The sequence below is a fragment of the Antechinus flavipes genome, chromosome 2 (assembly GCF_016432865.1).
Source record: "Antechinus flavipes isolate AdamAnt ecotype Samford, QLD, Australia chromosome 2, AdamAnt_v2, whole genome shotgun sequence".
NCBI lineage: Eukaryota > Metazoa > Chordata > Mammalia > Dasyuromorphia > Dasyuridae > Antechinus > Antechinus flavipes.
The window spans coordinates 496,764,465-496,778,806 of NC_067399.1; the positions used below are offsets into that span (position 1 = coordinate 496,764,465).

The 14,342-nt window shown below is 38.7% G+C and overlaps 1 protein-coding gene across 1 annotated transcript in view; it reads right to left on the reverse strand.

Moving 5' to 3' along the window:
- The window catches only part of COL27A1 (collagen type XXVII alpha 1 chain), a 243,335-nt gene that overhangs the window by 86,077 nt on the left and 142,916 nt on the right, over positions 1–14,342 (reverse strand). The window contains exons 25-27 of the mRNA XM_051979980.1: positions 8,947–9,000; positions 6,025–6,078; positions 5,133–5,186 (exon numbers count right to left, since the gene is read on the reverse strand). Coding sequence (XP_051835940.1) covers positions 5,133–5,186; positions 6,025–6,078; positions 8,947–9,000 — 162 coding nt within the window. The remainder of the gene's footprint in view (positions 1–5,132; positions 5,187–6,024; positions 6,079–8,946; positions 9,001–14,342) is intronic.

Below are 14,342 nucleotides of genomic sequence, written 5' to 3' on the forward strand. Positions count from 1 at the left end.
CTTTCAGAGAGAGAATGGATAAATTGAATGAAAATTTAAATATATTTTTTCATGTTGTTTTGCTTTCTTCCCCAGTATGACTAAAATGGAAATGTTTCCATGATTTCACATGTATAACTGATGCCATATTGTCTTTTCAGTAGGTGGGATAGAGGAGAGAAGAAACTCCAGAATTCAAAATTTAAAAAGAAACAAATGTTAAAAATAACTATTAAATATGTTTTAAAAAAATAAAAGTACAAAAATACTTTTTTTTTTAAAAAGAAGGGCTAAGTAGCTTGCCCCAAGAATTGGAAATGGACTCAGGAATCCATTCTGAGACAACATCCCCAGTTGCCAAGGTGGCCCTTCTCTCCGAATGAATTTTTCAAGCTGGCCCTGCTTCCAGTCATCTTACTGAGAGAGAAGGTTGGAATACCTTGATTTGCAGTGTCCAGATTGACTTAGCTCCCTGAGTTACTGGACCAGGTGTGGATTCTGGTTCACCTGCAGCTTTCCTCCAGCCTGACCCTGCCCTTTTACCTTGGAAAGTAGTCAACACTTTCTTGATAAGTAGGTATAATGACCCAAACAATCAAAGGACCTTAATGCCAGCACTTCTGTCCCAGTCTGTCTTCCTAATCTCTGCCTGTATTTCAAATTCTTGTCTGGTCTGCTGATGTCTTAAGTCTTTTGGTTTATAGGTCTAAACTATTCTACAGGGAATTCAAGGTTAAACTGCTTCCAGTTTATCCAGGCATATCAATCAAGCAATTAATAAGCAATCACTAAGTGCCAGCTATGTACCAGGCACTGCGTCAAAGTGCTGGTCATACAAAAACAAATGCAACAGTCCCTGCCCTTAAGAAAGATATATTCTATTGGCAATTCCAGGAATTCTTTTGAATTCTCCAGGAGGATTTTTGTCTATCTTGGTTCATTTTGGTTTCTTTTGATTAAAATTATCTCCTTTTGTCTCTGAATCCTGAGAAATCAGAGTCCTCTGAGTTCCACCTATCTATCAAAGCCCAACTCAGCTCCTCTGGTACAGCAAAAAGAGAACTTGGACTTGGAATTACAGTATCAGGTATAAAGCTCAACTCTATTACTCACTGCTTAAATGTATTTACTTTACCTCTATAGGCCTCAGTATTCTTATTTATAAAATAAAGGGATATAGTAACACATATGGTGATCTGAAATTAGCTCATATGCATTTGAGAGAGCTGGTTGTTAAATTCTCAGTGTGAGCACTTACACTTTATAAATCAGCAATGCTGCAAATCAGGGTTTGATTTATTGTTCTGCAAATTGTCCAGACTCAAGAAAGTAAAGGAAAAAAATTTAACAATGCAGATTAAACTTAAAAGTGGGTCATGCACATATTTTCCCACCCCATCCCTCAATGAACTAATGATTAAACATTTACCAGTGCACCCCTGTAATCTGTTTTCTGTGATGGAACCCTATAGCAGTCTGATAAAGCCTATAGGCCCCTCCCTTCTTAAGATAATGTTTTACATGTATAAAATAAAATATATAGGATTACAAAACAGACCAATTCTATTCAAATGCAATTATAAAAATAATTTTAAAAAAGAAGTTCACCAATCCCTAGTTAAGGATACCTGAATTGGGAGATCTTTCTTTTCCAGGTCTAAATGCTCTGACCTTTTCTGACTACTCATGATTTAATTAATTTCTTTCTCCTTTGAATTTAAAATTTGAACCAAACAATTTATCTTCTTGATTTCATGGTGTTAGTATTGTTTCCCTATTCCTAAGCTCCTTGAGGGCAGGGACCATGTCTCCTTCTTTGTGTTTTCATGCATTTAGCACAGAATCAAGTACAAAATGAGTATTCATTTGGTGAAATGCTTATTCATTGAGGCTGATCCACTGCTTTCACTGATCAATCAGTGAAGTCAATCAGCAGAGAAGTCCTGACTGAGAAAAGCACTATAAGTTTGGGGGGAAGAGGAATATGACCAAGAGGAAGGGCAAGGCAACCAGCCAACTCTGTGGGTGCCCATGGGAAGGCTAGAGACAGTCCCTCCTCCTTGCCTGTTCCAGACCAAACTAACCACTTGGCATAGGAAGTTCAGCTCTACTGGAAACAGTCTTAAAGCCTCTTTGTGCTGGAGGCTCCACCAGCCCCAGTTTGGCCCCTGCCTGTGCTGACTGCACTAGGCACACTGCTGGTTTTCTATGCAGGAACAGAATGCCTTCCATACTCTTGCTTAAAAAGTGACTTGGCTGGAAGGCCAGGAGAGACCCACTTTCCTCTTCAGCCCTTCCACCCACAAGATGGCATATAACAGAGTAGATGTCTTAGGTTCCTTGGCACAAAGGTGATGGCAAAGCTTGTGGTCTGACCACGGACTAAGAGCTAAGGATTCTGGGTTCCATTAACCACTAAAAAGAACATTCAACATCAGGAATGAAATCTCCAGTTCAAATCTTCTTCTCATTTTAGCTATATCTTCTTAGGCCATTTTTATATCCCCCAAATCTCAGTTTTCTCAGATATAAAATGGTAGGAAAAAAGTTCATATAATTTACTTCACAGGATGAGGAAAATACTCTGTAACCCTTAAAATGCTATACTAACTTATTTTCATGTGAAAGTAATTGCCCACTGACTCCCTCAGAATCAGCCCTAGGAAGAAATGGGTTATGCCAAAGGGGTGACAGGAATCTTTCTGCTCACTGTGGAAATCCCAGTTCCCTGGAATATCTGCCTTCTCCTGGAGGGGCAAGAAAAAATTTTCTACACAGGAAGCAAAAATGGAGAGAGTTTGAGTCACATAGTAGACAAATGATAGTATGAGAATTTTAACTCAGTTTCCATTTTTGAACCAGTATTCTAGTGCTACAACAGAGTGTCTCTCTCTTCTCCCTCTAGCCTACAACTGAGTCTTTTATTCATTTCCAGCTTATTTCCATGGAAATTACTACTATTACAATTATTATTAATCAATTCTTGCAGGATGGGGAAAAGTTTTTAATCTCATTTGTTGGCTGGAACCAGCCCCTTCTCATCCAACAGGAGAAATTCTCCTTGGAGATACACATTAATCAAGGCCAGGGTATTCCTTCTGCCTAGAGAGAGATAATTGATAGAATATGTGTGGAACTGACAGCAGATGCCAGTGACAAGATACTTGTTTTTCATTAAGCAATTTTTGAGCAATGGGAGCCCAGTAAGACAGATTCAGCCTCCTGATTCCTAGTTCAAGTCAACATCTGGCTTTGGGAGTACTAGGGTGCCTTGCCAAAGATCAATCTAGAGTATAAAGAAGAATTGTCAGTGTGGATCATGGAATCCGAAAGGGTGGACTCTCCCCTGATCAGCATCATCTCCAAGACCACCACAGTTACATCATGTTTATAAAGCACTTTCCTTTGAGTAATTCCATGAGTTAGGTAGGAAGCTACCACACCAATCTAGACAAGTGGTAATAATGCCTCAAACCAGGATATTGGTGACAGAAATGAAAGACAGGGGACAAAGATTTAGAGGAAAAACAGAAGATGTTGATTAATGATGGGGCTCAAGAGAAAGGGAAGACTCAAAGATGACTATGAAATGACCCCCAGATCTATATTTTCACTTCCACATTATCCTGTGATTTCCAGTCCCACATCTCCAACCGCCTACTGGACATCTTCTTCTGAATGTCCTTTTAGCCCTTCAAATTCAACAAGTCTGCACCTCTGTACGGGAAGATAGTCATATTCATATACTATAGGTGAAACCATAAATTGATTCAGTCAGAAAAACAATTTAGAGTTTTGCTTAAAAAGCAAACTGTTCATACTCTTTGATCCAGAGATCTCACTGCCAAGTATATACCCCAACAAGGTCAAAGAGGAAAAGAAAGATGCCAAAATAATCACAGTAGTACTTCTGATTAACAAAGAACTGGAAACAAAGTAGCTAGCCATCGTTTGGGATAGGGCTACACAAACTTCACAATGCATGAATGTAACAGGACATTCGAATGTCATAAGAAAAAATAAACATGAAGGAGACAGTGAAGCAAAAAATAGATGGGAAACAAAGCAGCAGAAACAGGGCAATAATACACAAAATGATTACGATGGAAATGGAAAGAAAATAAATCAAATACTTTATAACCAGTAACAGCTAAGCTTTGTCCCAGGAGAGCTGAAAAAATGTATCACCTTCTTTGAAGAGGTTCATACCCTTTGACCCAGAGATCTCACTACTAAGTATATACCCCATGATGTCAAAAGAGATAAAGAAAGAGGTGAAACTATTCACAGTAGTATTTCTGGTTAACAGAGAACTAGAAACAAAGTAGCCAGCCATTATTTGGGATAGGACTACACAAACTTCACAGTACACGAATGTAACAGAATATTCTAAAGCCATAAGAAGAAATAAACATGGAGACAGTGAAACAAAGGAAAGAGGAAACAAGGCAGCAGAAGTAGGGAAATAATATATAAAATGATTGCGATGAAAATGGAAAGAAAACAAATCGAACACTTTATAATTAGTAATAGCTAAGTTTTGCCTCAGGAGAGTTGAAAAAATGTATCACCTTCTTTGAAGAGGAAAAGAATTACATATACTGTCAAACTTAATTGGTTTTGCTGAACTGTATTCTTTCCTTTTTCTTTTTAAATTTTTGCTTCAAGGGTTTGCTAGGGAGCAAAGGGGAAGTGCCAATGAAACAAAAATGAAAAGAATGTAATGTTAAAATGAAAGATATTAATAAAAATAAAAATTATATATATACAAACATATATATACATACACAAATGGGTGTGTACATGCACATACACATACACACACTAAATCTGCATTTCCATCCAACTTCCCTGTTTCTACTAGGAATGATAGAAGATGCTTCTCTAATGAACTGAATAAGTCTCCACTTTCCCCTATGCTATTTTCCAAATTCATTTCAAATCTTCAATGGTTTCATTTTTCCTTCAGTCCCAAATATTCTCATTGTAAAAACTGGGAAGCTGAGGAAAAAGGAAATAAAGTGAATGGCCTAAGATTACACAAGTGACGACCATCAGAGAATGTGGGAAATGAACTCAGGCCCTCTGACAAGAGTCAGGTTTCCCAAATGGGTTCTTATGCAGATCTGCATTTCTCTTGAGATAGTACTTACTGGGGGCCCGGGGTCTCCAGGATCTCCAACTCCGCCTGCTGTCCCAGGATGACCCTAAAAAAGAGAGGGGTAAAGGAGGGGAAATAATTGTAATGAGCTCATAGGAATAAAATTTCTTACTTCAAGCCCTGCCCTCCACTAACCTAACTAACCACAGATAAAGTAACATTAGGGTCAAGTCCTTGGGAGTCTTACTCTCTTTCCTTTTGGAAAGAATGAATGGGAGGAAGCTGAAGCATCCAAGTGAAGTATGAGGAGAAGAAATCAAAGAAGAGGAGATGAGAGGAAAGGGGAAACTACCATCCTAGAGACAATCGATTAAACAATAAGCATTTATTAAGCATCTATTTTGTGCAAATCCCAGATGGGAGCTTAGAGAAGAGATAAATACAAAAAATTAAACAGTCTTTGACCTCAAGAAATTTACATTCTATTGGATGACATAACATGCATATGTAGCCAAATAAAATATTCATAAAATCAATATGAGATAAATTAGGAAGGTGAGTATTATCAGCTGGGAGGGAGCAGAAAAAAGGGTCATGTGAAAGTGTTTAATCAAAGATCTGAAGGAAACAAGGAGTCAAAGTGAGATGAGATGGAATATAAACATGGTAGACCATCATGGAATATTGTGTGAGAACCAACAGGAAGGTCAGCTTTTCTGGAAGTAAGAGGATAGGAATGAGAATTATGGGTAATAAATAAGGTTGGAAAAGTAAGTCAGGACCAGATAGTGAAGGGCTTTAAAAATTAAATAGGGGAACTTCTACTTGATTAGTGACAAAAGGAAGCCTTTGGAGTTCATAGAGTAGGAGAGTGATACAGTGAGACTTCACTTTAGGAAAAGAAAAGTGGGGGGAGAGTGAGAGAATGCTGACTTACTCCTTACCATCGACCCCTTGGCTCCAGGAGCACCTGGTGGTCCCATAGCACCTCGGCCACCCTTCAGTAAAGGAGAAACATCAATGAATGCTTAGAAACCAATTGATCAATAAGTATTTATTAAGCACCTCTTATGTACTGGGCATCATACTACAAAACAAAAGTGAAATAGTCTCTATCCTCAAGGAGCTAACATTCCATTGGGAGAATTTTTACATATATAGCTATACACAAATGAGGCACAAATTAAAATATAAGATGGTTTTGAGGGGAGGGAGCAGGTTGGGGATTAGAAAAAAGATAGAAAATATCACTTGAGCTGAATCTTAAAGGAAAGAAATATTCTCAGAGTTTAAATCCCACCTCAAATAATTACAAACTGTGTGATGCTGGGCAAGTCCCTTAACTTGAGCTTCCGTTTCCTCATCTGTAAAATGAGGATAATACCTACCTCACAGAGTTGGTAAGAAAGTCAATTATAATAAATGCTTTGCAAACTTAAAAGTGCTCTATGAAAGTTATTATTATTATCATTAGAATACAGAGGGAAGATTTTTAGGAGAATTGCCAAAGCTCTGAATGTCTGAATACTGGGTTTTAATTGCTCCTATCTTTTCAGACATCAGCTTCTCACATAGCCATGTTTGGCATCAGCCATCAGTCACAGATGTATCTATTCCAGGTTGAGATGTGAGCTTGGGATGAGATTGGTGGGATAAAGTTCCCACTGATGTGATAGAACAATCTTCTTCCTTCCTGCCCATCACCATGTCATCCTTTCCTTCCTTTAATTAACATTCTAAGGTCAAACTTTCTCTTTTTCTTGCACAGCAAAATACCCAATCCTACACAACTTTCGATGTCTTCCTTCCCCTTATCATTTAACATGCTTGCATAATGATTTCATCCAATGCCCTTCACAATCTAAACCCACCTACATGAACCCTGTGCTCCAATCAGCAGGAAGAAGCTGTGGTCTAAAGGAATGACATTTGATATGTATTCCAAAGACCTGGCTTTATAAAGTACTGGCTGAGGGCACTCAGGGTTAGTAATTTCACCCTATCTGTAGAAGTGAGATGATAAGACTTGCACTATAAATAACACAAGGTTCTTGTGAAGATCAAATGAAATGATATGAATACATCCAGCCTTCAGTTCTCCTCATTATTACTATTCACTTTTTCCTGAAAATGCTCTCTCATACCTTCTTCATGCTATTCCTCCTTGTATTCCTACTCAATTTTCAGATACTACCTCATCTTGGAGTCTTCCTTGATTAGTTCTGCCAGATATGATCTTTCCCTCCACAGAATTCTCAAATCACTACTTGTACCATCACTGCAATCTATCTTTTATTGTTATGTGTATAGGCTTAGACTATAAGATCTTAGAGATGATGGCCTTATTTATTCCCCTAGCACCCCAAAAGCTTAGCCTGGTAACTGTTTTTTGGAGACTCTGAAATGCTTGCTGAATGACATGCAACCTAGGACCAGAATCTCTGAGTGGCTCTCTAAAGTCACTTCACAGACACAAGTTGGGGATTTTCCTTCAGCAGAGCTGGTTTTCATTAAGGAACTGCTAATTATATTGTTCCTTTTGATTTCTATTCGGTACCATTTGGTTCTGGTTTAAGTTTGGCTTGGACTGGGTTGGATCTGCAAAGGCAGATGTGTCAACAGAAAGCACTTCCTTCCCTTCCCGCCTTTCCTATCTCTCACTCCTCCCCTACCACACTCCACTCTTGCCCCAGTTCCCTGATTGCTTAAGCAAGAACTGTATTCTGAGGAATGGATTGATCAACTGTTACACTAAACACTTATTTTGGACTGAGCCTTGTCAAGAGAAGATTGTTGATGTATAAGGGATGGACTCTCCCCTCAAAGAACATTCCAGACTGAAGTCTATCACAGTCTAAGCCTTCACTCTGGGCCCAGGATTTGCTTCTGGCTCTAGTTAGGCTTCTGGATGGCCATTTCTGATATTAGTATCTCAAAGTATCCCTGCCGCACAGAGAAGCATGCTGAATCCAGAGAGATCACAGAGCTACTCAAGAACCAAGATCTGTGTTCAAGTGGATCATGTCCCAACTGCTGTGACCTCTGGAGAACTAGGTTGTATCTATATTGGCAAGAGTCCTTATCTGTGTTGGGCTGGGAATGGGGAGTGATAATCTGTAATGTCATTTAACCTCTGGTTGCCTTAGTTTCTTCATCTAAAAAAAGGGAATAATAATAGCAACTTCCTCTCAAGGTTGTTGAGAGGCTCAGATAATAATTGTGAAGTGCTTAGTGTTAAGTACTAAGTAAATGTTAACCATTATTATTAATAATGCACTATATTCCCAAATAGATTTCTGGGATTAGGAAGTAGAAATGGACCTCTCTTCCAGCTTTTTACTCAATAAGGTTTTTTCACATGGAAAGCAAATCCACTCAAGACATATGGCTCACATCCCAAATCCATCACTTAATACATCACATAGGCAAATGGATGGATGCATCTAAGCAATCCCAGCTGAGACCCATATGGCTGTACAACTCTGACCAGCCCTCAGCCTTCTTGATGGTCCTTAGAAATCAGAGTGGGCAGGTTAGACAAAGCGAGCAGACCCCTGAATGTGGAAGGCAAGCCAGGTGGTCCTGAAAAGAGTAATAGTTAAGCACCAAAGGCAATGGAAGCTAGCAAATGAATGCAAGGCAGCCATGAAGAACACCAGACAATGGTCCTTTGACAGCTCATTCCCTAGCCCCCAAATGCCAAGATACAACTTCTGCCAACAGAGCTTGTTCAGGTCCTTGGACGAGGAACAACGGAGCTAAGAGTAAACTGAGACAGGGTTTTAAATTCTTAAACAGCAGCTTCTATCACCTCCCTCCCCCCAAGGTGCTGGGCTCCTTTATTTATTTTTTAAAATACAACCTACCTTCTCTCCAACGATTCCTGGCTCTCCGACCAGACCGATAAATCCCATCAGGCCCTATGAGAAACATTTGTTTTTAAAATAGGAAAAAAAAGTGATTTTGGAGATGTGTCAGGCTGTTTTAAAATGATGCTTTTTTTTTCTTTTCCCTGAGTTGAATTTTTCAAGAGTCTCTAGTTTACTGAATGGTTATTATTGGTGGACAGCGGGACTGCTGGAGAGAGGAAGGTTTGTCCCACTCTATCTTCCTTCATTCCAGCTGGTTCAATTTTTTGAGCCAACTGGAGGATTGAGTGCCAGGATTTCTGTAAGCTGCACACCCTCTGCCTATCCCAAGAATGGGTCCAGGAGATTGGAGTCCTCTAACAGAGAGGTATCAAACACAGCAACCTGAGGAACCCAACACTAAGTGCTGCCCAAATCAGACAAAAAGAATGTAATTGGAACATATTTCACAACAAGCAAAAATACAATAGAACATAGATGATGTTAATATGTAGTTTTCCGAGGGAACCTTATATAAGGTTTGATTGGCTGCCTTTTCTATTTGAGTTTGATACCACTGCTCTAATCTGCACTAGTACAATTCATAGGAGAAGGGGAAATGATAGCATGGGAGAGATGAGAAAAAAATGTCCCATTAGGACATTATTTTCATCTTTAATATCCCCTTGTTGCTACTAAATAAGAAACCAAGAACTCTCAGGCCTGGATGAAAACACTGAACGTACATGACTCAAACCAAGGAAGTTGGTCAAACTCTGGAAATTTACGAACTTTGGCCATCTTCACAAATCTTTCTTCTCCTTCTTGAAAGGAAACACATAATAATTGTTGGTATTCTTTTAAGTTTTAACTGCTGTGTTCTAAAAATGCCTCCCTGGCAGCTTTTGGGGCATTGGTTTATCTTCTGTTTGGGTACAAATTCAAAGTTTACCCTATTTTATTGGGGGAGGGGATAGGGACCAACAGCCTGTGGTCCAGAGAGTGTAAGGAACTTGAAAAACTCAGAGCGAGCCAGCACTAGAAGCTAGACTATCTGATTCCCTTTCTATCTGATCCTGCTTTCTCTCTTGAAGGAGAATATAAGATGAGATTTGATGGAATTTTGCAAAAAAAAGGCTTTAGGACCAGTTGAGGGCGGGGAGGAAGTCAATTCAATTTTTAGCTGATTACTTCTTTGGCAGAATAGGTTTTTAAAACATGCTAAGAAAAAGAAAACATGCTAAGAGCTGCTTCTTAATCTACCAAGGTTTGGCAAGTGCTGAATGATAATAATTTGTGCCCATTTGGAAAAAAGTCACCTGCCTCAGTACAGTGTACTATTGTATGGATTTCAACAGATTAATTAGAGGAACATTAAGTAATTGACCATTCAATTAGCTTTTAGGGAGATTTTAAAAGGGCATAATATTGCTGCAAATATAGAAAGAACATTCAACATTCAATGGGTATTTATAAAAGACAGAGCACTGGGTATCTGTGGGGGTGGGGAAAGTGAGACACAAAATTTTGAAAAAAATTTCTTTCTCTCTAGCTTTTCTTTCCTAGAAGTGCAAACTCTTTCACATCAAATTAACTTAATTTTATACAACATGCATTTATCAAATTCCACATTTAGAAAGGTCCACACCACATGCAAATGCAGTGCTAGCTCTAATTTATTCACTGAATTAGATGGCACTTGATATAACAGCATGGGATGAATTAGCAACCCCATCTTCAATGTTGGTTTGTCCCAGACCAGGCCATACTTATTTTTTTCTCTGTCTGGAAAAGAGAATTTCCAAAACTGTTCCCTGCTTTAGAAAGTCCGAGATAACTCAAACATCCTCTTCTACCTACTGCCATTTTCAAGGAAGCCAGTCATTCCCCCCCAAAGCCAAGAAATAGAAGAACAATGCTGCTTTGGAGGAACCAACATAAAAGCTGTCACGGTTAGATTTTATTTAGGGGTATTGACATTAGGGAATGTCAATAAGTACAATAAATGCAGCTAAGTAGCAGAATGAATAGAGCACCAGGTTTGGAGTCAGTAAAATCTGAATTCGAATCCAGCCTCAGACAATTACTATTTGTATAATCCTAGACTAGTCACTAAACCCTGTTTGCCTCAGTTTCCCCATCTGTAAAATGAGCTGGAGAAGAAAATGGCAAACCACTCCAGTATCTTTGACAAGAAAACCTAAGGGGGTCATGAAGAGTCAGACATGACTGAATAGCAATAACAATTGGCACGCTATTCACTTATGCCAGAAACAAAAGCAGAAGGAGGTCAAAGAAAGAGGAAAAAGGACTCATAGGCACACACACAAATATTTATAGCAGCTTCTTGTAGTGGCAAAGAACTGGTAACTAAGATGGCATTCCACCAAGTGAGGAATGGCTGAACAAATTATGTTTAAGAATTTAATGACGTACTCTAAGATAAGAAGAAAATACAGTTTTAGGGAAATCTGGAAAGACTTGTTATAAACTGATGCAAAGTAAAGTGGACAGAACCTGTTGAGTAATTTCTACAATAATAACAAAATAATAAAAACAAACACTTGTTTAAAAAAAAAAAACTTAAGACTTCCAATTGACACAATGGTCTTTATTTTAAAAGGCTGATTTCCGGGTATACTCTAAGGCACAGAATAGGCATGTTTGCAAGAAAAAGGTACGAGATCCTAAAACTTCCATTTATAATATGGAAAAAGAGAATATGTTGTTGCTTCTGAAAGAATATTTTTCCTTGCCTGCTCTGAGGGAAAAAAAATCTTCTCTGATCCCAAAAAGATCTGTATATTCTGTTCTGAACTGATGAGACTTTCCCTAAAGACAGTTGCTTCCTATGCTTATTCCTTATCACACATTTTGGAAACATTTTCTGACTATCCTTCTCTCCTTACCTCTGCCAATGATTTCTTGGGACTTCCTGGCAAAATGGTTAACCATAAAAAGGATCCTCCCTTCAAAAGCGGACAGACGGTCACTCTGCATCCCCAGAATGCCAAAGGAAGCACATCAAGGAAGCTCTGTATTAAGGCCACTCCCTGCCAGGTTGGCTGGGGAAAAGCAGAAATTTCATAGCTACTTTATATTTATGGGTTACTGGGTATTGGATCGCAGACAGGTCATAAACCTCTAACAAGAATTCAAACAGAATCCTAATGAATAGCATTCATACAGCCAGGGCCTCCTGGGGCCAGCCCAATGGCACACATGTTGCTAAACACACTATTCCAGAAAACACCTGGAAGGACTAGAGGGGCTAAGGCAGAAATCTCCCAACCAAGACTGCCATGATTGTGGATTCTCCATCTTCTTTCTAAGAACCTGGTTTCAATGACCCTGTCACCTTTCTCTGCTTAGGGTGCAAGCAGGAACACAAGTAATTCCACTCTGGGTCCTAATTCTTTTGACATTAATAGTTAATCATTAATGACAATTTTCTAAGACTGTAAGTTGAAAAGAAAGTGCAGATCTATATTTGGTAGAGAAAGTTCCACACCTGAAAGTCCCTATACTGTGTAGATCACAAATTTAATCCCAAAAAAATTATTAGCTTACATTAATAGGGATCTTGCAAAACACCATATGCATAATCTCATTAGTCCTGCCAGGCAAGTGCTATGGGTACTGTTATTCCCATTTTAGAGATGAAGAAACTAAGTCTGGGGAATAGAAAATAGTTTGCTCAAAGTCTCATAAGTAGTAAATGACAGAGCTGGGACCTGAATTTAGGTAATCTGACTCCTAATCGAGCCTTCTTTCTGTCCATTACATCAGGCTACTTCTATGCTACATGCCTGCAGATGGTCATGGAGGAAGGATGCAATAACTTGGGCACCTCCTTGTGTCAGCAGATGTGCCATATTCCCTCCAGAGACCTACAGTACTCCAAGGTATAGGGAAATCCTCAGTTCACTGCCTGCAGGACACAATGAGATGGCTTTTTATAAATCTTGGCCCTAAGTACTGGAAACATGGAAGACAGAGGGAAAAAAATGACCTGAAAGTCAAGTTTGATCGGAGTTTGGATCTTAGATCTATTATTTATCAATAAAAATAATAATCAGTAATAACTCATTTAGGTATAATACTGCAAGGCTGACAAAATGCTTTCCTCACCACATTCCTGTAAGATGGATAGTGCAGCTTCACTTTATGGGAGAAGAAGCCACAGCTGAGAGCAAGTCAGACAGCTAGGAAATGGTCAAAACCAAGAACTGACCAGTAGTCCCCTGACTCCATGTCCAATGTCCATATAACATAACCATGGGCAGATTGCAACCTCTCAAGATCTTAGTGTTCTCATTGGTAAAAAAGGGAGTCAGACTAAGGTCCGTCTCTCAGTTCCCATCTAACTTAGAATGGGTAATTTTCAGTCTGGAGACTAGAGGCCTAATTCCAGCTTTTAAAATAATTTAATATTTCACTGAATAACCAAAATCAAACCATGTTATACCCTGGGCCTGCTTTTCCCACGAGTAAAACAAGTCTAGATGGCCTCTAAGACCTCTTCTAGTTCTAAAACTTATCTATCACTTTTCTAAGGACTCTTACAGATTTGATACTATATTCTAAAGTCCATTATATAGCATCTACTTCTTATTTGTTTCCTTTCCAATTTTTTTTTTTACTTCAGCTCTCATGTTCGCTGACAGTTGGCATCAGATTTGAACTGAAGATAAGTTGCCAAGTATTTATTAAATACTTATCCTGTGCATTGCACTATACTAGGGCAGCTATAAAAGCAGAAAAAAGCTTGCTTTCTGCCTAGGAGAAGCTTACAGTTCAGCAATCCTAACTCTATCTCTGTACTCCTGCTGCAAAATAGTCCAAAAGGACTATTGACAGGAAGTTAGAATTTCACTTTGGAAAGTCTGATAGATTAGGCATTGGACAGCCTGAGTTCGAATCCTAGCTTTTGATACTTACTGTCTGAGTTTACACAATCAAGTATTTATCAAATACCTACTATACATCAGCCAGCATACAAGTACCTACTATATGCCAGCCACTATACTAACTAGGGAGACTAAGAATAAAGAAGAAAATAGTCCCTGTCCTCAAATACCTTACACTCTAAAGAGGTAAATAGTAAGAATGTAAATAATTAATGTAAGACATACATAGAATATGAATAAATGAATAAATAAAAAATATATTTCTTAGGCATTTTTCAAATGCAAAGGACCATGCTAAGCATTAAGGAAACAGTCTCTGATCTCACATTCTAATGGGAGACAACACATTTAAGATGAAAGGTAATCTTAGGACAGCACCAGCAGCCAGAGGTGAGAGGTAAGAGGTAAGAAGCCTCCTGAAGAAGTATGAATCTGAGCTGAGTCATAAAGGGAGAAAGGAATTCTAAGAAGTGGAGATGAGAATCCAGCATTGCAAGCATGGAG